The sequence below is a fragment of the Maylandia zebra genome, linkage group LG12 (assembly GCF_041146795.1).
Source record: "Maylandia zebra isolate NMK-2024a linkage group LG12, Mzebra_GT3a, whole genome shotgun sequence".
Taxonomy (NCBI): domain Eukaryota; kingdom Metazoa; phylum Chordata; class Actinopteri; order Cichliformes; family Cichlidae; genus Maylandia; species Maylandia zebra.
In genome coordinates, this window is record NC_135178.1 from 10074809 (window position 1) to 10101927 (window position 27119).

General features: G+C 40.3%; 1 protein-coding gene across 1 annotated transcript in view; it reads left to right on the top strand.

Moving 5' to 3' along the window:
* Positions 1-226: 226 nt before the first annotated feature.
* Positions 227-27119, top strand: part of nsmfb (NMDA receptor synaptonuclear signaling and neuronal migration factor b) — a 73614-nt gene continuing 46721 nt past the window's right edge. The window contains exons 1-4 of the mRNA XM_004565818.3: positions 227-670; positions 19143-19204; positions 25152-25916; positions 26079-26151. Coding sequence (XP_004565875.1) covers positions 600-670; positions 19143-19204; positions 25152-25916; positions 26079-26151 — 971 coding nt within the window. The 5' untranslated portion in view covers positions 227-599. The remainder of the gene's footprint in view (positions 671-19142; positions 19205-25151; positions 25917-26078; positions 26152-27119) is intronic.

A 27119-nucleotide genomic window follows, 5' to 3' on the forward strand; every position in this document is an offset into this window, starting at 1 on the left:
TAAAAAGCCCCACTCACGATGTTGGAAACAAAGTAAAACACAAGAAGTATCTCAGCAGGTTTAAAATGTGATATTACTGTTTGCGCCCGTCTGTCCCCACAGTCTCTGAATGCCACACGCGTCGTTTGCAGATAATAAGCGGCGTGATTACTTGTGGGCTCGAGTGTCCACACCTCTTTTCATCTCACATACACCCGTGTAATGAAGCAGCGTGTTCTCCTCCTCTCGCTGCTGCCCACCCCGCACCTGTCCGCGCTGTGCGGCAGCCACGAGGGCTGCTCTTCCTTTTATGGTCTGGCTTCCTTTGTGGACACGTTAGTTGGATGAGGAGAGCAGAGCATAGCGCGGTGGTCCATATTCCCCGCATCTTCCAGTTGCGCTCCTGCGCTTTACGCAGAGTCCGCGGCTCCTCTGGAACACTCAGCTTTCTCTTTCTAAACACCGAGATGAACATGAGATGATTGAGCTCGTGGGCCGTGCGCACTGATGCTTCTCATTTTGCCGTTTCCTCGCGGTTTTTTCCTCTCCTGTCTGCATCCTTCGCCGACCAATCTGTGGAATGGTCTGCGTTTTCTCCCCTGGGTTGTTTCCACTTCAGCATGGGAACTGCGGTGTCCAAAAGGAAGAATCTGAGGAGTGATGCGATTTCTTCCGTGGCCGCAAAAGTTAGGTGAGTGCGCCCGGGGGAGCAGGGGATGTGAAGCGGAGGTCTGAGCGCTCTGAAGCCGACGGAGCACAGAGGAGAAGACTCTGGCAGCCGTAGAAGTGATAGTTTGCAGATGACTGCACATTTCCCTAAACTAGTTTAAAGGGATAACGTTCACATGAGAATAATTACTGTAATTTTATATATTTATAATATATTAATGGATACACATAAATTAGGATATATTTCATGGTGTAAAAACAGCTCCTCCACTCTCTCAGGGCTGTTTTAGAGCTTTTAATTTAGCTGCTTTAATTTTGCTTTTCTTCTTCTTCTTCTTCTTCTTCTTCTTCTTCTTCTTCTTATTATTATTATTATTATTATTATTATTATTGTTATTAATGATATATATATATATATATATATATATATATATATATATATATATATATATATATATATTTACTTTTTATGTCTCTTTTAAGTAAGTGTGACAGAATGAATCAATCTCTTCTTGTTTGTATTGGTTAGTGTACTTGTATTTCTACTGCCTTGCATAAGGTTCTTTGCTTTTTGATTCATGCGTGCAACCTTATGATTAGCAGAAGTAGTGAATCCAAAGAATCAAATCAGGGTTGTTGTTTTTTTCAGGGTTTTTTTTATCATTATTATTATATATGTTTATTTTTATGCTTTTACGTTTGCTGTCTGATGTAAGCCAAACTTTAATTTAAGGACATTTGTGTTATTTTAATTGTCCTGAAGCCCGTTGACAGATTGATGACCTGTCCAGGGTGTACTCTGATATATCCTCTAATTCTGACTCTAACACAGGTCATTAACACACTGGCATTATACGATACACACACACAGTATAGCTGTGACATGTGAAAAGCTTTATTTATCCCCTTAACATCTACTAGCTTACTGGGGACCTATTAATGGAGGTTTGGAAAGTGGAAATCTCTCTGTGACTCACCACATTTCAGTTCACCAACTTAAAATGGTTTAAGGGTCAACAGTTGCAGCAAGTTACTCAGGGGCCCCTAAACTGTGTGTTGCACACAAGAAAAAGCACAGAAATCAAACCCCAAATGGGTCTATTAAAAAATGCTGACCTCAGATCAAAGGTGGGTAGGCTTAGGTGCATATACCAAGCATTTGGGTTTAGATTGGCCAGGCCCTCTGAGATCTAAGTCATCGTCAGCAAAACTCCCTAACCATAACTGTAACCCTGTGATTGGAATATGTCATTTGTGGTTTTATTATATTATTTCAAAGTCTTGGCAAACAGATAACAAAAAAATAAAAATAAAATAAAATAATTATTATAATCAATACACATCAAAATCTACTCATTATATAGACTGTAGGGTTATTGGGAGGATTAGCACCTGTGACTTAGAGCACCATGTTAGAGTTACAGTTTGACCCTCTTTAGGGTGAAACAAATTCACCTTTTGTCATTTTTTCATGTATAATTTTTGTACAAATGAGAATACTATTGAAATGTACGTGTAAGTATTACTTCAGGATTTTGCTTATGTTGTGGTAGATGGAGTGAGCACTTTTTTTCTTAAGGACCCGCTTGGTTCATTTCACTCAGCTTGTGAGTAATTCTGATGACTTTTAGCTTTGAGTCATAACATTAAGGTCACGTCATGGGTGTCAGATCAGTGCGTTCTCAGTCCGAAGGACACAGGATGACCAGGCCTTATGGTAGGAGATTTTGTTGGTGTCACCCACTGATTAATTTCAGACACCACGGTCGAATCAAGCACTTCGTCTCTCAGTGACCTATGTGTGTATGTGCTTTTCTTCTTTAAGTGATCGCATGGTTGAACTGAAGCAAAGGCAAACTGTTTTCTTTCCATCCACTTCTAAAGTCACCTCCATGCTCACTTTTGCACACATTGTCCAATTCTGTTTGTCCTCGTCTTCCTTTTTTCTATTTGTATGTTTATCTCCTTCCTCCTTCCTTCCTTGCTGCCTCACTCACTTTTTCACACCTCACGCTTTAACTCTTCATAAATCATGCTGATCGCAGCCGGTAGCTCAAGACCGTGTATGCAGACCACAGCCAAGGCTTGAACAGTATACGATATACCTCCTCTCTGTCAGTGGTTGTGAGCAGCACTCCAGTTGATGGGGAGTTTAATGGCACTCTGAGAACAATAGCACTTCCCCCTGAATCCCAACTGAGCCGGATTAGTAATGTCTCCAGTCTGCCAGATGATCTGAGTTTATCTGTTGTGCAGTGAATGAGCAGGGCAAAGCCATTTCACCTTTTCTACTTCCTTATCTTTGTCTTTCTGTGACTGTGAATAGCAAAAGCAAGGGGATTGTTCTAGAAGAATGTCTAATAGGCCCCTCTTCTTCTCTCTGACCTTAAAACATCTGTCTCTGTGTAATGTCACTCTGTCTCCTATTTCACTGTTCTGAGTAATACAGGCAAGGTTGAGTAGGAACGCACTGATCGGACCCGGTAAGAATAAATTAATAGAACAGTTTTTAACTTTGTCATCTGAAACTGACATTCACATCGCCTGTTTTCACAGTGATTCTTATTAATCACCAAATGGAACTAGAATAGAGTGGATGGCTAAAAGCTTGGTGGTTTATGAGCTGCTTTTCATCCAATGAAGAGGGATGAAATCTAATTCTGAAATTAGGTAAACTGTGAACAAAGATCCATGATTCATGTTCAAAGTGTGGGGCCTTAAGGTTAAAAGAAAATCCACATCGACTAAATTAATCTCACTTGTTAATTGTTTTAAAGCATAAATTATACACTAACATTTTCAATCATTTACATTCATATACATTCATTCAGATCAAAGTGTGATGTCATTAACGTTGAATCACTTCAAAGAAGAAGATTCAACAGAAGTCAGCTGATCTGAAGTCAGCAAGCTCCCTGTCCTGAGAAATCTGGGCTTATCATTTTGTTTGTTTTCCTGTCCTGTCGTTTGCTCACTCTTGGTTGGAATGAATCAGAACCGCCAAACAGGTTGACGAGCGCATGTGTGCTGTTTACTGACAACACCTTGCCGGATTTTTGGGGATATTCCTGATGATATTCAGTTTGGAGGATCTCAGCGGGACGTTGTTTTATGGTTTATGAGGATCAGTCCTCCTGTTGTCAGTATTCATGACAGCACTGAATGTTGTCATTAACCAGAAATTAAACCATGGAACTAATTATTTCCAGTACATGCAGCCATGTTCCAGAATGCATCATACTTGTTTTGGCTGCATGTGTGGCCGCTTCCTGGCAGAACTGGGCTCATTAAGAAATAGGGAAGAAGAGTTTCCTTGCATAGAAATGCAGGAAAGAGAAAACAGACATGCATTTGAAAATTGGCTGATTCCGAGTGGACAGCCTCTTATGCATTTTAGTTATCTCTTGCATTGTAATGCTGGTGTCTCTGCACTGGCTCTTTTTTAATATGCTCAACAGATGTGCAGAAAAAGAAAGGTTAAAAAAGTCAATGAAAGTCTTCTAGGCTTTAGGCTTGCTGTCTTTTACTGTGCATTTAATTGTGTGTTTTAATGACCACTTTTTAAGCAAAGTTAGAGGAAAATTAGTTGTCCTTTATGCACCCTATGCCTGAAGCACTTTAGTAATAGGCCAAACTGTCTCCCTGCCCTGTTTATGACAAATCTTTGTGGAGGAGTACGCCAAAACCGACCCGTCTGCTTTGATCAGCCACTTGATAGGAAAGATTACAAGGGCTTTAAAGCTAATGTTGTCTTTAATATTTCAAGAATGTCTGAGTCACTACTGAAAGGAATTGCACAGCACAACACTTTTCAGGCCTTAATAGTTTCCACTTTGGTGAAAATGTGATTTCATGGGCTCTTTCCCACAAGACTCTGTGACCAGCAGCCACCCTGTACTTATTGCTGCACAAATTCGCTCTAGCCACGGTCCAGTGTGGACGTTAGCTATAAAACATCTGGGCACCTCTGTAAAGCATAAACCTGTCACTGGAGGAAAACTATATATGAAACTTCCAAGGTCAAATATAACAGAGTTTTTAAACCAACAGTGTTAATAGAGTCTGTTTAGAATACTTAATATTGGTGTGGTGTGTTTGGGTGTATTACACAGCTCATCTTTAGATTTGAAATCATATGCAGAGAGGTGAGTGTTTCAGGTTATAGTGGATGTGTAAATGTAGCAACACAGACTCACCTTTTCAGGAGAGTCCACATATTTTGAAAGCTGTTCACAGCTTTGGGAAGTCTTGTTTGAAAAGCTTCATTTGAAATTGTTCGTCATCATAACGCACACTAGGTCCCAGGCACCCTGTTTAGGATTAGTGTTACTCGTCTGGCTTGGGTAATGTTTTGTTACCTCCACCAACGAGGTTATTCTTTCTGTCTGTAAATATGATAGGTTTAAAAGCTTTAAATAAATCTTGATAAAATATTGTAGTGTGTGGAGGGGGGTTCATGTTAATAATCCATTCAAATTTGGCTTACACCCACCACAGTCTTAAACTGCAACTCGAAGATTTATTGGTCGAAAATTGACAAAAAGCCTATAACTATTCTTACGACTGTGGCGTGTATTGTCGACATAGGTATAAAGATTTTAAATATCATGTTAGGGCTGCTCTAATCACGATTACGATCTGGGCTTTCAACGATCATTAAAAATGACTGAGCCGATTATTAGCCCCTCCCTCATTTATCCGCGACACCTTAAAGGCCGGTCCGTGAAAATATTGTCGGGCATAAACCGGTCCGTGGCGCAAAAAAGGTTGGAGACCGCTGATTAAGAGGACCCGAGGGAAGCTCGGAAAGCTAAGCAGAAGTTATTTGGAGAGTGACTGCCGTTGGTTGAAAAGAGAGTTAAAAAAAAAAAACTTCAGTGGTGTTGCACACTATTTTATATTATTTTTTAAAAGTCATTGTTAACCCTTTAAAGCCGGTCAGAGCAGCACGCTCCGTTTTGCGTAACTATTGTTAAATCCCTGTAGAACCTGAACCGTGTAAGCTAGCGCAATAATTTGTTTTGCATATGAAACCGGAGGAGTTGTACTTACATCTGATGCCATCAGCTTGTCCTCGGTCACGGTTTCCTTCCACATATAGCTTTGCAAATATTGCATAAAAAGCGCTTGCAGGAACAAAAACATAATATTCCAGAAACACGCTTCGCCGTTCCTATCAGCTGGTCGTAACACTTCCCACAGTGAAATGATGCATATGCTGTTTTCTTTGCAAATTTGCATCATAGGATTGTTTTTTGTTTTTCCTGCAGTATATAAAAATTGCTGTATCTCCAAAATAAAACTATGAAGACACTCAAAATAAATTTCCTGTGGTGGGAAACTATTTTTTGCAACTTTATTGTATTTAAAGTTTTGAGGGATAAACCTCTTAAATTTCTCCAAGTAGAAATATATGTAAACAAAACAAACGCGATTTTCAATTTTTTTTGTAGTTTATTGCACTTTTTTGCAATTTATGTAATTACTATGCACTTAATGCATACATATTATTAAAATATGGGCTATAACAGTTGTATTGATGTATAGCAACTTGAAATGCTCCCACAAATGGCACTACAGCATGTAAAAAAATAATATAAGCTCTGGTGGACTTGGTTCTATAGTAGGTCTTAAAGGGTTAAATAAATATCGTCAAATAATCGTGATCTCAATTTCAGTGAAAATAATCGTGATTATCATTTTTGCCATAATCGAGCAGCCCTATATCATGTTACATTTGACCTCTCCTTCAAGGTCAATAGATTGATCTGAATGTCAAAGTGACAATAACGCTGCATAGAGCTATTTAAAACTCTGTTTCCTACTGCCATTGTTTGTATTGGCAACATATAGACACATAGGGAATCATATCTGGGTATTGTAAATATCACATTAATTTGGACTTCAGACCTCGTCTTCAATGTCAAATAAGGTCCAACTTTCATAAAATGCTAAATTTAAAATACATGGCTGAATATAAAGTTACATACAAAATTTCCAATGTTCACAAGTGCTCAAGGTGTTGCCCTCTGGACACACAGCCTACGTCTATACAGTGGTCAAGCTCATCCCATAATTTTGTGAGCATGCCTGGTGTTACTGCTGTTCTTATGTTACCTACGATCAACCTCGTGAAACTCACAAACCAGGTCGCTGTATCAGTATGTGTTTCATTCAATCCTGGTAAACTAAACACTGCTCAGACACACACAGATTACCTCTTGGTTCGAACATGTTATGATGCTATCGCACTGGGGTTTTTTCCAGTCTTATTTTTTTTAATGAAGAATTACCTGGTAATCTTCCTTTTGTCACCCTCTTTAAGCTTCGGTTTCAGTGGCAGCAAGCCTCAGAGCATGATACTTATTTAATGATTATTACTTTTTGATTTTATTGTGTCTTTCACAAGGAAATGACAGAAAATGTTGGTTGAAGAATGATAAAGAATGATACGCAGTAAAGTTGGATACAAAAAGGTTGAAGATTTAGGCCAACCAGGGACACCTTAACGTTATTGAAGGCCTTGTGGCCATGAATGTTATGCTCACTGAGTAAAGTTATGTGCATATTGAGTCACTTTCCTCTGGTTTAAGTGCAGTGGGCCTTTTTATTTTGAAGATGACAGAGCTGTCCCTGTCAGACAGTCACCTAACTAGGGGCTCATAAAACATAGAAATTAGAGCTCAAGTCTTACGAGACCCCCGGTTGGTCTCATAACAGTAAGCCTTTGCATTAAGGAAAGGCCAAGTTTGACCTAGTTTTCTGCTCTCAGTATAACCCAATTGAGCTTTTGTGGGAGATACATTCACCTTTGTCCTGTTTTTGCTCAGGTGAAGCCTGTCTGTCTTTTTCGGCGAAAGATTAACAAGTTAACATAGCTGGACTAGCCACCGGACATTTGCAGGATGGGCTGATGACTTTTTTTTTTTTTTTTTTTGTAACGGCATGAACAATGAGAGGTGGTGGATTGGCCAGATGCAGGTCGATGTGTAAAAATAACTCAGTTGTTTGGTGGTGGCTATGGCGGAGCTTCCACAGAGGCAACAGGTGGATGAGGGAAGGGGAGGCAGGAGGAGGAGAGACCCGAGGCAGCCGCCGGTCCGAGTATCAGGTGAACTGAACTTCAGGTAAGAAGTTATGACCTGCATTCTATCTGGGTCAGATATAAACCAAGTTTAGGTGGAGTTTATTTTCGTTGTGCTAGCGTGACAGAGTTTCTATACAGCTGTTCGGTTGCTATGATGTTACTGATAGTGAACTTTATATTATTCATAAGGTTAGTTAGTAGAGTTGCCAACGGCTCCTTAAAAAATGGAATGGTCCCTCATTCAGAGAAAATATTATGTGTTTTGTATTGAGCTGAGAAGAGACGCAGTTTGCTTTAGCTAGAATGGAAAAAGACACAAAGCTGGAGTTATTCTGTCTTTACGCTGCACAGCTGCCTCTTCTCTTATCCCCCCCCCCCCCCCCCCTCTCTCTCTCTTCTGTTTCTACTTCAATCATGAAACTGATCAATGATCAGCTGATCGGCTTTTCTCTCTTGTTTATTTATCGCCCACTTTCCGCCAGAAACAGGAAACCAGCGGATGTCGCGCTAAACGACAGTAGCACGTTTAAGCTTGATCAGCTGTTGTTAGAATTTATTTAATATTAATTTCTAGTATCAGCTGATGTTTGCTGGAGCCACAGCTGTAAACCTGCTGGTCATGATATCGGTTTGGATATGTGGTGAGAGGGAAACATGAGGATGAAACCAGGAGATGTCCTTACTGAATCATCAGAGCTGAACAGGTGATGGAGAAACAGGTCTACCTTTTAGGTGACATAAATGAGTTGAAGGGAAGTTATGAACTGTTTCTGAGAGACAAATAACACCAGGATCCTTTTCTAAGCAGCTGACAGCTGATAGCTGTGCAGGGGCGGATCTAGCAAAGTGTTGCCAGGGGGCCAGGTAGGGCATTAACAGGGAGAGGTGGGGCACAAAGAATTACTTTTCTTTCTTATTCTCATTTCAAATATTTAGCTTTTATTAAATAATTATCTGAATCTTGCGAACAAAGTTTTTATCTGACGTAAAATGTATAGAAATCATACATATACCATAAGACAGTGTACATCACTGTCACAACAGCATTTGTTTTCATTCAAAGACTTTATGGCTTTAATACCTGGTGGGCCGGTCTGTAGTGAAAATGCCCGATTTTCTGTCCCAGTCCAGCCCTGCAGGTTAATACTGGCAGTGTCACCATGCCAGCTGACTGTATTTCATCATCAGCCAGTGTTGTTCTTTTTACATCAATATTACCAAAGTTTACCATAAGGCAGCATATAAAGTATTTTCTTGCTTTCAGGTTTTAGTCAAATGTTAGTCTTTTCATTTGTTTCCCCACTTTTTTCCTGTTTCAAAATCAAACACCGGTTTGTGAGAAGATTATCTTCTTTTTTTAATAGGCATTGGTTTTGCATTGGCATTGGCTAATTTGCCAGTTGTATGTTAAAAATGTTCGTATTTTAATATTCAAAAATGTTTTTGCCCAAAACATATGTGCACTGCATGTCAGTAAAAATACTATGCAAATATTGATGTCCTTGACTGCTGAATAAACACTAACTGATTATATCTCTTGTACTTTATCAACGCAGTATCTAAAAACTTTGCACCGTAGTGGTTAAAATCTCATTCTAATAAGAGTTAAAAGCGCATTCAGTTATTAGGTTTATAGGGTTATTGAATTATGGTTAACGGTTGGTAGAATTGTTTTTAACATTATCTGCCAATTACATCTGCCACCCTTCTCCAAATCTGTGCCCCTACCTGGCCCCCCCAACAAAAATTTTCTAGACACGCCACTGGGTTCAGCTGTAACCAAATGTTAAGTGTTTGCGTTCCTTTATCACTCAGCAGTTGCCAAGACTAGATAGTGAATCCAAACTAGGAAATAATTAAAAACAGAGCAGTGAACATTAATAAAAAAAATGTTCTCATATTGAGATTAAATTTAGACAATTATAGCACATTAAAGTCAGGGATATTTAAATACTCTTTGTTTGGGGATGCTTAAGACTTGTATGTTTCATTCAAGTTTTTAAGACTGATAATTACAGTCCTGCCAGACTGTGTCATATATGTGGCAGAAAATAACATGCCTGTTTTCAAGGGGGAAAAAAACTCTGGGATAGGTCATGGATGATTGCTACTCACACTCTGTGTTGTAAATGGTCATTAAGTCTTCAGTAACCTTTGCTGACCTTCATCGGGTAGAAGGAATTGGAATATCAGTGAATCAGGGCCATACTCCACCCCACTCCACACTCTCCTGTTAATGGTTACTGAGCTATAATTGACCTTTAATTAAACAGAGCAGAGGTCAAACAGAAATGGATTATGAGCAGATGATGCAGGGTTCTTCAGTTTACTTCAGCACCAAGAATGTGAAACTATCCATAGTTTGTTTTAGAATGTTTGTGAATTGTGTTTGGGGGTTTTGGGAGCATCTTGAAAATCAAGTTGGTGACGAGGCTGGGGAGAATGGGATGGAAAGTGAGTTTTGAAAGCCACAAAACTCATAACCTGGCCAATCTCCAGAGAAATATATTATGGTCATTTAGTGCTTAAGGGCAATAAACCTCTTACCTGGTGCCCCTTTAATGAAAAACCAATAACTGCCCAGTAAGTCCTTGGAGCAACGGAAAAAAATTTCACCCCGTGTGAACCTGAGACTGCTCTGGTTAACCGTAGCATCCCGTCTTGTGTCTCTTTAGATTTTACACTTTACAATTTTTTTTTTTCATGCCCTATTGTAAATCTCCTGGGAGATAGGGTAATTGCCTGACTCCTGGCCTTTGGAGTGCAGCAGAGCAAATGTCTCCTAATGAAGTCATCTGCCATTACCAGCCAGCCTTCATAGTGTGTGCTTTGCACAGACATGAGGCAAACACGGACACAGAGAAGTAACAGTGAACACAGGTCAAATTGGCATTGTATAAATTTAGAGTAGTGCCCACACTCTGCACCACTACTTTGTTTTGTTCTTTTCTCTGCTATCAATTTGAATAATCATTTAATTCATTTCCGTAATAAATTCATAAATCAATTTTAATTATACAGTACCAAATCACAACAACAGTGCCTCAAGGTGCTTTATATTGTAAGGTAGACCCTACAATACATACAAACAAAAACTCAACAAACATATGACCCCTTATGAGCAAGAACTGCTGTTTAATAGAGGACAATATGGAATAAATAACAATAAAACTTAAAAAGATGAATTTCCTCACAAAAATAAAGTCAGTAAACTAAACTCCCATTCATACATGAAGAAATTCGCTCATTCATATTACTTTGTAGGTGATGTGAGGACATTCTAGGGCCTAGTTTCCTAGGCAACCCTTCAATCTATTTACCACCCTGTCATATGTCAATCAACTGTATCTTTTGTTCTTATTGGTAGGTATTTCAATTGACCACTTTGGGAAAACTACCCATTTCACACTGCAAGTGTTGCATAGTTCCTGAATGTCACTGACATTTTACAATGTTGCTGCTAATTGCTTCCTGTGTCAAAATTCTTACATCAAAACTGAACCAGTCTATTTTTTTTACCTACCCATCTCCAGTTAGAGCTATAGTAGGGTTTGCATGCATGTAAGATTCACTCCCATTTTATAGAGTATGTGCCATATGCCGTATATGTGACATTTTAGTTTACACTGTTATGTATGTATGATTTAATCTTTCCTTGTTTTCGGAGTTACCTCAGTGGCAGCTGTTCCCAGTCCCTTGGTTGATGAGGTAAGATGTAGAAAGGGGCGGAGCAAGCCTATATGGAGACCTGCAAAATGGGTCATACCGCAGGAATTCGTTATGGTAGTTTCAGTTAGGTGTTTGTGTGTTTTACCCCTTTTTGTGCTTTTGTGGGCTGATCAGCCACTATTTAAGTTTCCCGTTTGTCTCATTTAGGTAGTTCAGTTTGTTTGAGTTAGTAGTATTTTTTGTTGTCAGCTTGTGAGTAGAGTTCTGGTACTTCGACCTCTTTTATGGGCCCAAGATTTAGATTTTTCTTTATAATTTAACCAAGTTTTTTGGGGGGGTTAAATAAAAACCTTTTTTTGGACTTTAACTTGTGCCTGACTTTCCTTCACTGCTTGTTCCATCACACCATGGGAGTAGCATCCTTTCTAGAGTACATGCAATCCCTATATATTAGCTGAGAAATTGATATGTAGTAGTTCCAACTTTTCCCAAACAGTTGATTCAGTTCATCTGGATGCAACGTTTCCATTGGGAAAGTTTCTGACCATGATGCTTGAGCATGCATCAAGACATTTGCAACTTTTGTTTTCATCCATTTCAAGTACATCACTAAATGAACTGTAAATTTCCTAAGACATAATTATTTTTCACTTGTATTACAGCAGTGTACTATTGCTGTTCTGTTGTGATGAGATGCACTGAGGTAGAGTAACTGAATTATTACCTTTTCTGAACTAAAACTGTTAAAGAGGCCAAAGAAGAGTTTTGATCAGTGGGGCTGTGATAACCTTCTCATCTGCTGAACATGTTGGAGCACCATCAGGTAACCCAGTGAAGCCTCCTGCTGCCTAAAACAGCATCAGACACTCATTTAATCATTTTTACCTCTGTGAGGATGAAAACTTTGCTGTTGTGGAGTTAAGGCATTCTGCCAGAAATCTAATTCTTTTCCCTGTTACGACTTTTCAACAAGGTCCCAGCAGGACAGCAACGTGAAAACAAAGTGTGCCAACCATCATCATTTTTATTTATTTAATGGACCGCGTAGCTGAAGAATACGAAAGAGAAGAGGAGATGTAGGAAAAGCGATATAAAACTAAAAAAGGGCACAAAGAATAGAGCAGAAAAAAGGACAAGCAATGATAACAGTACTAAGAAGGCTGGGAGATATCTTTGCTTTATTCTATTATCTTGACTATTAATGGTCTTGTTTGTGAATTTCACCATCCTGCTATTTGATGTAAACACTTCCCCAGGCATCTGTAAGCTTTGCTTTTTTTCATATGCATAGTCCTCCAATTCCTTCACAAAGAAGGAGGCCTAGAATATGACCAAATTCTAATATCAACTCCTTTCCAGATCATCTGTCTCCCGGCTGTCCCCTACCCCCACTCCTTTTTTAATAGTCTTTCTTTACATATTATGCCTCTGTTCTTCATTACACTTCCCACCCTCATCCCAACTTTATATTTTGGTTTTATAAACACATTTACAGCTTGTTGGCTCTTTTCAAGCCACAGTGAGAGGATTAATACTATGATGTATAATTCACAAGCTAGAAATCTCTGACACATTATTATAACTGTTGTTTCAGAGACCTCTGGAGTTATAAAAAATATCTATTGCCAAGATAAAGCTTCTCTGGTAATCACTTTGGCCTGAGGGGTGTGTGCTAATGTAATACATTAGTGTGTTTCTTTGTCTGAATCTTCCTTATTAACACCCGACTACAGAAAGACAGATTCTAAAGATATGGCTTAAATTCAGCTAAAAACATTAATTTTGACACCAGTTAAACTCTCCATAAAAATGTTAATTAAAAGATTATTATAGTTTAATAATAAATGTGTAACTGTTAATATGGATATTAGCAGCCATAGTATAAGATATTGTCTGTAAACCACTAGTTTTCATTGTCCAGTGATGTTTCAAAAATCTTTTCATGTGTGTTGTAAGCCTTGAGTTGGTTAAAAAAAAAAAAAAGGAAAATCAAAAACTGGCAAACTTACAAATTTGTGTTCAGACTTCTATTTTTTAATGGTGAAGGAACAACTTATCCCAGAATGCATTGCAAATCCCAGACTTCACCACAAACTTGCATTCCCCAAGTCATCTGATGTTTGCGGGAATGTTTGCGTAAACCTTAACATGGTAGGAGTGACCAATCAAATCCCTCGCTGTTTCATTTGGTGCAGTAGTTCTTTTCAATGAGTAAAACCTTTTTTGTTGTTGTTGATACAGACACCTAAAGACTTGTGGTTTCTGCAAGAGTGCATGCCATTGTTTTTTTCAGTTTGGATAGTTCCAATATTATCGCTCATAGCAAAATCCATATAGCAAATATAAATGGGGTTTTTACTTCTTACTCCTGGAACCTCTATGGAGTCTACTTGCTGGTTTTTAGAGCCCCCGAGAGCAGCCAGTTGGCTTTTCTACCTTTAAAACCCGCCTTCCAGCCAAATGGCTTTTAGCTAGGCTTTAGCTTCAGCCAAGTGGAAGCTAAATTGGCTAGTCATTCATATGTAAATTAGGTTGTTACCTGAGAATTCTGGAGGGGAGTAGGGGTGTGTGAATGATTGCTAATTTCTAACTGCCAACTGCCTCTTTGTTTGTCGGAGGGGGGAGCTGCTAAAAGCTGTGAACTTCCTTTTGTGTTCGTCTTGATGCATTCTCAATCATCCAGGGAAATAAATCTCCAAAAGTCACCAACTTGGAGTGTTTCAGTTTGCCATCTTAGGGAGAAATCAACACACATGGGTGTATGTCCTTTGTTGCTGAGATTTATTGATAAAAACAGTACAAAAAACCAACCATTTGTACACATATTTACAAATAATAATAAAAAGTGAGTGAGTACATTTCAACATTTTCAGCAATCACTCACAATCCTGGCACTGCCATGGTATCTGTAGTCTGCATTTACCACATGTGTATCTGTAGCCAAACGGAAGAAGACCGTCTATATTCTTAGCAGCATGCACAGCGTGGTTCAGACTGATAACACTACCAAAAGGAAGCCAAACACTGTCACCCTTTACAACAAAACAAAGTGTGGCGTGGATGTGATGGACCAGATGGTTCGGGAGTACACTGTCCGCAGAGGAACACGGCGCTGGCCAGTTGCCGTGTTTTATAACATGATTGACATGGCAGCACTGAATGCACATGTGCTGTATCAAGCATGCACCGGGACGAAGGAAAGATGGGTGGACTTCCTGGTGGAGCTTGCAAGAGAGTTGGCTCACTCTCATGTAGCTGGGAAGAAAGCAAGAAAAGAACAGTTGCTTTGGACACAACCCTCCACACCTAGCCCTGGAAAAAAAGCCATGTGTCAGGTCAAACACAAATGCAAGAACAATCATGCCACTGTGTGATGTGTTCACTGCTAAAGATACACATGTGGTAAATGCAGACTACAGATACCATGGCAGTGCCAGGATTGTGAGTGATTGCTGAAAATGTTGAAATGTACTCACTCACTTTTTATTATTATTTGTAAATATGCTTGGTTTTTTGTACTGTTTTCATCAATAAATCTCAGCAACAAAGGAAATACACCCATGTGTGTTGATTTCTCCCTAAGATGGCAAACTGAAACACTCCAAGTTGGTGACTTTTGGAGATTTATTTCCCTGGATGATTGAGAATGCATCAAGACGAACACAAAAGGAAGTTCACAGCTTTTAGCAGCTCCCCCACCCCCTCATTCACACACCCCCACTCCCCTCCAGAATTCCCAGGTAACAACCTAATTTACATATGAATGACTAGCCAATTTAGCTTCCACTTGGCTGAAGCTAAAGCCTAGCTAAAAGCCTACCAGCCATTTGGCTAGAAGGCGGGTTTTTAAAGGTAGAAAGGTAGAAGCCTGGCCGGCGGGTGTTAACTTCTATATTATTCAGTTCAGATGAGTTCAGTTTTATTTATAGAGTGACAGATTTCAACAACAGTTGCCTCTATTTTACGAGAACGTAAAATAATATAGAGAAAACCCCAACAATCATATGACCCCTTATGGCAGTCCATTATTATCATTTTAAATTATATTTAAATTTGCTAAATAGCTAACATAGTTAGCTAACAAAATTTCTCACCTAACTATGTGTCAGTGATTCACAACTTTTTGGTGAAGTGGTTTATATTCCAACATAGGCCATTAAAAGTAAAAGTTATTTATATTCTATGACTGTAAATGATATTTCATGATATTTCCAGACTTCAACAAACTGTTCCTTCTCTCTTTGACCTTTGACCTTGACTTTGTAATACGTGAATGTGCTTGTGATTCCTGTGGGAAACACTGCAGTACAATTTTCATGATCAGTATAATCATGACAGTGAATTCTAATAGTTTATACCAATCTCAGCTTGAATGAACTTCTGTGCACTGCTGACAGAAAGTGCTGCTGTGTTTTCACATCCTCCTTCTCTCAGCACAGCATATGGCATTTTTATTGGGGGGAGTTCACACAGTCAAGCAGATAGATCACAGATGATTGCATTTTCTTCCTCGTGCCGTCCTTTGCCTTCTCCTCCTTCTCTATATCAGCCAGGGTAGGAGGGGGTTTTCACGAGGAGCACTGCACGTGCTGCCTCATATTTAATTACTTAGGCATGTAGGCTAAAGCAACACAACAATTCCATTTCACTGCAGCCCCCTGAGATTTTATCCCTGTGTACAAAGCATGTTGCATGTGTGTGTGTGTTGCGTACCCTATTTATTTCTCTGCCTGCTGTTCCTGTTCCACATGGAGACTCTGAGCATGGGAGACCTGGTGTGTGTATCTGTGTTTGCAGATGGCAGGAATGCCAGGTCGGAGTGAGTGGGAGGAGAGTGATTATAGGCTGTGTTGCTTCTTTATAGGTGTGTTTGAGGGTAGCCTATATCTTTTATAAGATTGTTATCATATTGTATTTGTATGTGGGTGTTTTACATTATAGAACAACTGCTGATCTTACTGTGTATGCACCAACTAAGAGTCTCACTTGCTTGCAGGATATTATGATTGAAACATATAGCTGAAGTGAAGACTTTTTCTTCTTCTTCTTTTTAAATTGACCATAGCAATAGCTCAGGTAGGCCATTAAATCTAGCTCAGTTCCAATACTGGCAGATCAAGCCATCTTCGTTCAAGCATGCATCACCTGATGCCTCAGTTGATTGTCTTCTATCCAGCTGGCAAATCTCTAATGTGTAATCACACATTACAGAGCATCTGCAAACCACTCTGCAACCCACCTCTACCCCAATGCTTCCTCCCTGTATCTGACATAATCAGTGTAGGATTTGTTGTTGTGGATGTTTTATTGTGGAAAGATACAGACCTCTCCCTGACTCTTTCCTTTTTCTTTTTTTTCCCGTCTTCTAAAGATATAAAATGTCAATACAAAAATATAACATTATAATCTGTAATTTCACAGTCCACACAAATTTTTGGTATCATTTAAGTAGTTATATGTCTAAAAAGACAAATGATGTTGCTTTACATTTGTAAAGCACAAATAGTGAAAAAATATGCAAAGCTGAAAATAAAGGTGCTGTATTCTTTTTAAAAAATATATTATATCACATAAAATACTTTGATGAACCCACTCCTTCCTGCTGTGTTAGACTAAATCAGTCCTTTGGGTTGTCTTCGTTGCCTGCTCTGTTCTGTGATGGGTTTTGCTCTTCATGCCTTTTACGTTCCATTATTGCACACTGAAGGGTGGGAAAGTCTCAGTAAAGAGTTATACCACCGTATATAAATTACTGCAGGTGGAACTAGCAATCTTCTCTTGGCAATAGAGTTGTTAACGCTAGTGTATTTTCAGTTTAAACTATGAATAATTGTGTGACTTATCCTCAAACAAAGGAATTTCAAGCCAAACAGGTTAATACATACCATATAGTGAACCATTGTGCTGGTGTACTGTGGAGACGTTTTTTGGCTGTGGGAACTGGAACTGAATGCAAGCAATGTACGGAGACATCCTTGATGATAATCTGCTTCAGAGCACCAAAAGGACGACGACCCTAAACACACAGCCAAGATAACAAAGTAGTGGTTTCGGGAAAACTCTGTCAATGTCCTTGAGTCGCTTCAGCCAGACCCAAAGTGGAAGCCAACTGAACATCTATGGAGAAATCTGAAAATGGCTGTGCACTGACCCTCCCCATCCAAGTTGATGAAGCTTGAGAGGTTCTGCAAAGAAGAATGGGAAAAACTGCCTGAAAATGGATGTGCCTAGTTTGTAGCATACAGAAAGGCTTGAGGCTGTAATTGCTGTCAAAGTACTTCGATAAAGTACTGAGCAACGACTGAATGCTTCTATGCATTAGCATTCATATTACACATTTCAGCCCACTTTTTTATCGTCATTATGGGGTTTTGTGTGTAGATTTTAAAATGAAAAATGAATGTAACTGTTTTTGAATAAGGCTGTAAGCATGGCAAAATGTGTGACATGATGCACTGCATATCCTTGTGTACAATATACCCTACATACAGAAAGTATGCTGACAAGATGGTGGCTCAGTGGTTTGCACAGCAAAAGACACCTGAGGTTAAACACTGGCCAAGACCCTTTCAATGTGAAGTTTACATGTTGTCCCTATGCTTGCACAGATTTCCTTGAGGATTTGTGATCTCTCCCATCATTAAAAAAAACATGCCGTATAAAGGTGTCCTTGACCGTAGAGGTGGCATTGGTCCCTGGGTCCTGCATGTTTCCCACAGCTAATTCTGAGGATGTGTTAAATACAGAGAGTGAATTTCCCTGTGGGGATTAATAAAGGATAAGTTAATTTATACAGTACAAAGGTTGACTGACCCCATTATTTGCTAGAATAAGAGTTTCTTTTCTTTTCTTTTTTAATTAGCAAGGCATGAAGGCCTTTTGAATCATAGATATGGTTAGTGAGCTAATTGCACTCAATCAAGACTGTTCCTCATTTCAGAGGTAGTAGATTGAACTGCTGTGACTTTTTCTCTTCTGCAGACCCACCCACACTCAGCTATATATGTATTGTATACCGTGCCAGTTCCTCAATGTTCCTGCCATATGGATGTTTTATGCCATACACATGATTGAATTTATTTCCTGTTTTTCTGGATGGCAAAAGCAACGACACCGTCCTCTGTGTAGGGCAGGGGAGATGGATAAGCTTTGTCATGAAAGAAAACTAGAGCAAATTTATGAATTTGTTTGTCTTTAAATCTTTATATATTTCACTTATTTTCATGTAACATAATTATAATAAAATAGAAAGTGAACGTAATGTGTGAGAAAAATACTAAAGTAGTTACTTACATGAATCAATCATATTGATATATAAGACATATTGAGCCACTGACCACCGAAAGGATATGAAAGCAATTAAAATGGTTATTAAAATTGGAAAATCTTCATATAAATGTCAGTTCATTTCCATTTCAATATTTTAGTAAGCTATAAAAATATGTAATAGAAAGCTTTCATTCTTTTTCCCTTCCCGACTTTAGCCAAGATCAGCCTGTAACTGTGTTGAGTGATGGCAGATAGCGAGTATGGATTCAGGACATTAACAGCTCCTCTCACAGAGTGCTGTGGTGATGTAACCTACTTGCAGTGAAGAGGGCCTTAGAGAGAAAAAGCTCAGACAGCCTGTTTAGGTGGAGAGAATCCTGTGAAATGTTTGTGAGTCACTTTGCTATGTTTGACAGCAACAGTTGTGCAAAATAGCTCAGAGTGAAGTCTTGCACTTGTGTCTCTACAGAGCAGCCAGAGCATTTGGAGAATACCTGTCCAATACCAATCCAGAGAACCGCAACGGAGCAGGTAGGTGGCACACTTAGTAGTCCTACAACAATACTATATCAGTATTAGAGCAATATAGTATTTAGTCGGAAATATCAGTTTCTCCGGCTTCACACGTATTTCCTACTCCCAAAAATACCTTAAAATATTTCTGTGTGAAATATTGGCCTGTGACATGTCGGATAATCAGTTATTAAAATATTTTAAAAATGCTGATGTTTATGTAATAAACGCTCAGCTTCAGGGTGCAGTCACACCACAACAGCAATGTTTCACAGGTTATCCCCAAAACCATAAGTATTTGATCACCCTAAAATCAGCTGCAGCGAACTATACTGTCACCTGGTAAGTGCTGAAAAATTGGAATTGGAAATTGGGCAAGTGTAAGGCTCTGAACAATTTTGACAGGGGCCAACCTGTGAGAGCAGGGTGACTGGTTCAGAAAATCAGCACGTATTGTGGGTGGTTCCCAGAATGCAGTGGTTAAAGCTTACCAGAAGTGGCTGCAGACCATGTGGACAAGTTCAAGGCATCAGTGTTCCTTGATGGCAGTGGCTTCTTGAAGGACATGTATGGTATGGCATAAGGAACTTGACAGAGAACTGACTCCAGATTGCTCTATCCTGCTGCTCGATTCCGTTGTGAATCCTGATACTACAGGACACCATCCAAGGTCTTCTAAAGTCCATACCTCAACAATTCTAAGCAGGATATCTTAATGTTGCAGATTACTGATATATCTGCAAGTTCTTCCCCCCTGCTGTTGGCAAGTGCTGTTCATAGAGGATTATCATATTGTAGGGTTTTTACTTTAACATGTAAAGCACTGTAAGATGACTATTTTTGTAAACTGATTATGAAAAAACAAAACTGAATTGGTAATGTAATTGAGGATTTATATTTTCAGTAGTAATTTATATTTGTTAGCATGCTCTTTTTAGTGCAAATATGTGGAATACATAAAGTAGCAGAAAACATGACAATTGAGATGGGGCTGAAGTTAGGTGCAAAGTGGCCTGCAGATACGCAGCATCTGTGGGCAGGCTAAAACAGGATTGTGTGCTTGCCAATTGGGAAGGGTCTGGAAGGGTATCAAGCGAGCTATCAGATGCACTGAGACCAGCTTACCTACTGGGATTGTGGTTGAGCCTAACTTAGTAACCTACTCAGTCTAATACTATGCTCAGTTTAATTATATCCTGGAAAAGCTGTTGTGACTAACTAGCACTTCCCTTTCCCCTACCTTTGCAATATCGCTTTTCTGTGTATGATTTCAACTTTATAAAAGGGAATCTTACAAATCTGTTTGCTTTCCACTCAGTTTTTCTTCAGTATAACTTAGTAAGTAAAGTACAGTAAAATTTTATTTATAAAGCACCTTTCAAGATAAAAATCAAAAAGTGCTTCACAGAAGCTAAAACCTAAAAATAAAAATCAACCAAAAGCAAGTTTAAAAAGATGAGTCTTTAGCTGTTTTTTAAAAGCGACCACGGAGTCCACAGATCTCAGGCTCAAAGGGAGAGAGTTCCACAATCTGGGGGCCACAGTTACAAAAGCTTTGTTGCCTTTTGTTTTCAGCCTCATGTGTAGGATAACCAGCAAGCCCTAGTCACATTACCTCAGGGACCTGCTGGTAATGTATGGATGTAAAAGTTCACTTATACAGGGAGTGCAGAATTATTAGGCAAGTTGTATTTTTGAGGAATAATTTTATTATTGAACAACAACCATGTTCTCAATGAACCCAAAAAACACATTAATATCAAAGCTGAATGTTTTTGGAAGTAGTTTTTAGTTTGTTTTTAGTTTTAGCTATTTTAGGGGGATATCTGTGTGTGCAGGTGACTATTACTGTGCATAATTATTAGGCAACTTAACAAAAAACAAATATATACCCATTTCAATTATTTATTTTTACCAGTGAAACCAATATAACATCTCCACATTCACAAATATACATTTCTGACATTCAAAAACAAAACAAAAACAAATCAGCGACCAATATAGCCACCTTTCTTTGCAAGGACACTCAAAAGCCTGCCATCCATGGATTCTGTCAGTGTTTTGATCTGTTCACCATCAACATTGCGTGCAGCAGCAACCACAGCCTCCCAGACACTGTTCAGAGAGGTGTACTGTTTTCCCTCCTTGTAAATCTCACATTTGATGATGGACCACAGGTTCTCAATGGGGTTCCGATCAGGTGAACAAGGTGGCCATGTCATTAGTTTTTCTTCTTTTATACCCTTTCTTGCCAGCCATGCTGTGGAGTACTTGGACGCGTGTGATGGAGCATTGTCCTGCATGAAAATCATGTTTTTCTTGAAGGATGCAGACTTCTTCCTGTACCAGTGCTTGAAGAAGGTGTCTTCCAGAAACTGGCAGTAGGACTGGGAGTTGAGCTTGACTTCATCCTCAACCCGAAAAGGCCCCACAAGCTCATCTTTGATGATACCAGCCCAAACCAGTACTCCACCTCCACCTTGCTGGCGTCTGAGTCAGACTGGAGCTCTCTGCCCTTTACCAATCCAGCCACGGGCCCATCCATCTGGCCCATGAAGACTCACTCTCATTTCATCAGTCCATAAAACCTTAGAAAAATCAGTCTTGAGATATTTCTTGGCCCAGTCTTGACGTTTCAGCTTGTGTGTCTTGTTCAGTGGTGGTCGTCTTTCAGCCTTTCTTACCTTGGCCATGTCTCTGAGTATTGCACACCTTGTGCTTTTGGGCACTCCAGTGATGTTGCAGCTCTGAAATATGGCCAAACTGGTGGCAAGTGGCATCTTGGCAGCTGCACGCTTGACTTTTCTCAGTTCATGGGCAGTTATTTTGCGCCTTGGTTTTTCCACACGCTTCTTGCGACCCTGTTGACTATTTTGAATGAAACGCTTGATTGTTCGATGATCACGCTTCAGAAGCTTTGCAATTTTGAGACTGCTGCATCCCTCTGCAAGATATCTCACTATTTTTGACTTTTCTGAGCCTGTCAAGTCCTTCTTTTGACCCATTTTGCCAAAGGGAAGGACGTTGCCTAATAATTATGCACACCTGATATAGGGTGTTGATGTCATTAGACCACACCCCTTCTCATTACAGCGATGCACATCACCTAATATGCTTAATTGGTAGTAGGCTTTCGAGCCTATACAGCTTGGAGTAAGACAACATGCATGGAGAGGATGATGTGGACAAAATACTCATTTGCCTAATAATTCTGCACTATATATGTTGGCGTTTGTCTATGCAGAGCCCTGAAAGTCAAGGTCAAAACCTTAAAGTGGATTCTGAATTTATCGGGGAGCCAGTGCAGCTGAATCAGCAGGGGTGTGACATGGGAGTACTTGGAGGACTTGGTCAGAAGCTTTGCAGCAGCGTTCTGAACAACTTGCAGATGCTCCAAAGAGGCTTTACATAAACAACTAAGCAAAAAATTACAATAATCCAGACGAGATGAAACAAATGCATGAATGACAATTTCTAATTTGGAGCGCGATACAATGGGACTCAGCTTAGCAGTGTTTCTCAAGTGATAAAAACAGGAGCGAACCAGAGATTTTACATGGGCATCCAAAGTCAGACCTGAGTCAATAGTAACACCAAGGTTCCTGATAGACGGTTTGGCAAATGTAGCAAGTGGACCCAAGTTTTCCATAACACTAGGTACAAAATGTTTAGGAGCACAAACAAGGACTTCAGTCTTCTCCTCATTTAGTTGAAGAAAGTTTACAGCCATCCAACCTCTAATGTAGTCTATGCACTTATGCAAAATCTGTAGCTTGGAAACATCATGGGGCTTAAAGGAGATATATAACTGAATATCATCTGCATAGCAGTGATACGAAATGTCCTTAAAAGTGCTCAATAAGTGTTGAAGAGGAAGTAAATACAGCAAGAACAATAAAGGCCCCAAAACTGAACCTTGTGGCACACCATAGGCAAGAAAAGTAGAAGAGGAACTGTACTTAAAGGTAGCCGCAGAAAAGGATCGTTCATGCAAATAGGATTCAAACCAGGCCAAAGCAGCCCCTGATATACCCGCCCAGTGTCTCAGCCTATCTAGCAGAATATGATGGTCCACAGTATCAAAGGTGGAGGTCAGGTCCAACATCAACAGAACGGAGCATTCTCCTGCATCACATCTCATCAAAATGTCGTTGGAGACTCTAAGAAGTGTAGTTTCAGTAGAGTGAGCTCTACGAAAGCCAGATTGGAATTTATCCAGAATGCTGTATTCTAGAACAGCTATAAGCTTTTCTAAAATCTTAGCAATGAACGGTAATTTTGAAATCGGTCTGTAGCTACTAAGAAGAGAAGCATCAAGCTTAGGTTTTTTTAACAGTGGGTGAATGACAGCATCCATCCATCCATCCATCTTCATCCGCTTATCCGAGGTCGGGTCGCGGGGGTAGCAGCCTAAGCAAAGAGGTCCAGACCTCCCTCTCCCCAGCCACCTCCTCCAGCTTGTCCGGGGGAATACCAAGGCGTTCCCAGGCCAGCCGAGAGATATAATCTCTCCAGCGTGTCCTGGGTCTGCCCCGGGGCCTCCTCCCGGTGGGACATGCCTGGAACACCTCGCCCAGGAGGCGCCCAGGGGGCATCCTTGCCAGATGCCCGAACCACCTCAGCTGGCTCCTTTCGATGTGGAGCAGCAGCTGCTCTACTCTAAGCCCCTCCCGGATGGCCGAACTTCTCACCCTATCTCTAAGGGAGAGGCCAACCACCCTTCGGAGGAAGCTCATTTCCGCCGCTTGTATCCGCGATCTCGTTCTTTCAATACCAATGACAGCATTCTTACAATAAACAGGGACCTGACCAGAAACCAGTGAGGTATTGATAATTGTGAGCACACAGGGACCAATAGACCAAAAAGACATTTTTAAATAAAAATCCAGGTAAAATATCCAGAGAGCAGGAGGACGCTTTCATCGAATTAACTAACTTGAACAGCTCTGGTAAGGACACAGGTAAAAATCTTCCTAAAATTACAGGCCTAGCTTGAGTTGGAGCAGATAAGAGAGACACAGAAGGAGAGATATTGTTCCTCACGTTACTGACATTTTCAACGAAGAAAGAAAGAAATTTTTCACAATCTTCATTTGATGAATTTGGGACAGCAGGTGGAGCAGGAGTAACAATATCACTAATGGTGTTGAATAGTACCATAGATAGAAGGTTACCTCTGCTCTTAGACACTAAGTCTGAGAAATACGCAGCCCTCGCATCTCGAAGTGAAGTGTTAAAAGGGACTAAAAGGTCCTTTAAATGAAGGAGATGGACATGTTTTCCTCCATAAACGCTCAACCTTACAGCGGCAACGCTTTGAGAGGCGAATGGTGTCATTTATCCAGGGAGACGACTTTGAAACCGGAGCTAGTCTTGTTTAGACAGGACAAACATTGTCTAAAATAGAAAGACAATGATTATTAAAAATATTTGTTAAAAAAATGAACATCGTTATAAGGAGATAAAACTAAATTAAAGGCATCGGAAAATTATCACTATACCCATACTTATTTATCCACAGGACACACAAAATGAAAAACTAGCAAGTCCCATCAGATTACACTTGCTTTCAAGCCTGCAGCATTGCAACCATTTATACAGTGAGAAGAACTATTCATCCTTCATGATCCTACAGGACAACTGGGCTTCTTGGACTGTACCGGCTCATCCATTTCTGAATCTTTCATCTTTCCGCTATTTGTTTTTTTTCCATCACTATGCCACCTCTCTATTTTCCTCATGTGCTCACAAAAGCTTTGCAGCTAGTAAATGTTTACCACTCTGCTGCCAGAGCTACAAATCCCAAAGAGACACAAGCAAGCTCCCTGTTAACTCTATTTACATAGAAAGCATTTATCTGATGTCCGTTTATGAAAGCTATATAGAAAACAGACAGCATGATTTATCTCTCACTTGCTATGTTTTCTTGTTAATTTTGCTTCATCCCCTTTCTCTTTATCCCCAGATCATCTACTGTCTGAAACTTTCTCTGGCCAGGACTCTCCAGACGTCAGTCACTTGCATAACAACAATCTGCCACCACAGAGCCGTTGTTTATCCATAGCTAAACCCGCCCAGTCCAGCCAGTCTAATCCCAGCACTAACCCACAGTCTCAATCTCAAGTCAACACTCTCCAGGCTCAAGCATCACTTGGCCCCTCCAAACGGCGACTCTCTGCCGAACGCAGTCTTTCCATAGAGGACCCACCTGCTGCCAGGGGTTCACAGGGGCCTGTTGCTGTGAAGCCAGCCAGGGTGTACACAATCACCAGGGAAGGCGGGATGACCCTCGGGGGCCGTGGCAGTGAGGAGAGCCTGGAGTTGGAGGTGCTGAAGGGCTCCCGGGAGCAGCCTCTCTCACAGAGCACTTCTGCTGCCAGTCATGGCCTATCCTGCACCAGCCAACCAACCGCCTCAGCTGCCCGTGGCAGCCATCACCGTAGCAGCCATCACCGCAGTAACCAACATCATGCCCAGCAGCATCACGGAGGCCCAACGTCATCATCGCAGCCGCTGCAGAGCTCAGGTAGCGCTGGCAACATTCGTGATTGGGGAATGAGGAGAGGTGGGTCGCGGGATGACTACACCCCAGACTGCGTTGCCTGCATTCGGGCTCCATGCCAAAGTCAGCGCTCCCTGGACCTAGATACCTCACCCCGAGATGGAGGGAAGCAACGCAAAAAACTGGAGAGAATGTACAGCGAGGACAGAGCATCTACAGATGACAGGGGTATAAAACTAAATGTGAAGGTTTAAACGAATAAACAAACTGAGCCTAAATTTAAACACGTTCTCACCATGTTTTTATTCACCTCCACTGCTATTTGTAAGGCCTGTGTTTGAATGTAATGCTCACTGACACACACCTTCCTTTTCTTATTTGTGTTTGCAGAGGACAATCCTAACAGCTGGTTCCCCAAAGAGAATATGTTCAGCTTTCAGACAGCCACCACCACCATGCAGGCGTGAGTATGGCATGGAAATCCACCTTCACTCCCACTCTGTGCATCACAGCATCTCGCTGCCATGTTGGCAGGATACGGCCCCAGTCTTTTCCTTCCAAGAGACAAATGTAACATTCTAATACAAAGTCTTAATGAGCTTTCACACCTTTATGCTCGTTGGTTTTATTAATATAGGAAGCCACTTTGACATTTTTTTTAGAAATAAGCAGTTGCCCATAGAAAAACTGGATGTTTTAGATCTGTACTGGTAGAAGCACAGTTTAGTAATTTTAACAACATGGTCCAACAAGTGTCCCAGTAAACAATGATACCAGCTGAATGGAACGCACCTGTTTCCAGTGTTGTGCATAGTACTTGTTCCTCTAAATTGAGCAGCCAAGAGTCTTTGAAATCAACACATTTAGAAAGCTGGAAATGTGTTGGTCTAGATCGTGTACGTGCCTTAACCAAGACACACATACACGCAGACACACAACTCCGTTCCAGTCTTGCTGACAGGTTAATTATCACCTATCACCCTGACCTTATAATTATGACTCTCAAACAGACAAAGCGCACCCACCATGATCTTTTTTTCCCTTCTTCTCTCCCACACTCCCTCTTTACTATCCATATGTCTCACCTTCCTTTCCCCATCTGTTTCCGACTGCCTGTGTCCGTATTAGAGTCAAACTGATATATGGGTCTGACTCTCGCTTTTGATTTAAATGGCAGGCTGAATGATGGATATATCACAGTTTAACTGACTACACATTATTGACTACACATTAAACTAAGTGTTTGGTTATAGCCAGTCCTTGAGAACCAACTGGTGAGATATTTTGGTACACTTTAGATGTACATACATGTACATATTTCATCAGTCATCATCTCCTCTTCCTCACTTCTTTCAATGTGCATGTCATATTTGAATCCCAGTCCCTGCTCACTTATTTATAGGTAGGATTCTTCCATTTTGTCTCTCCTGA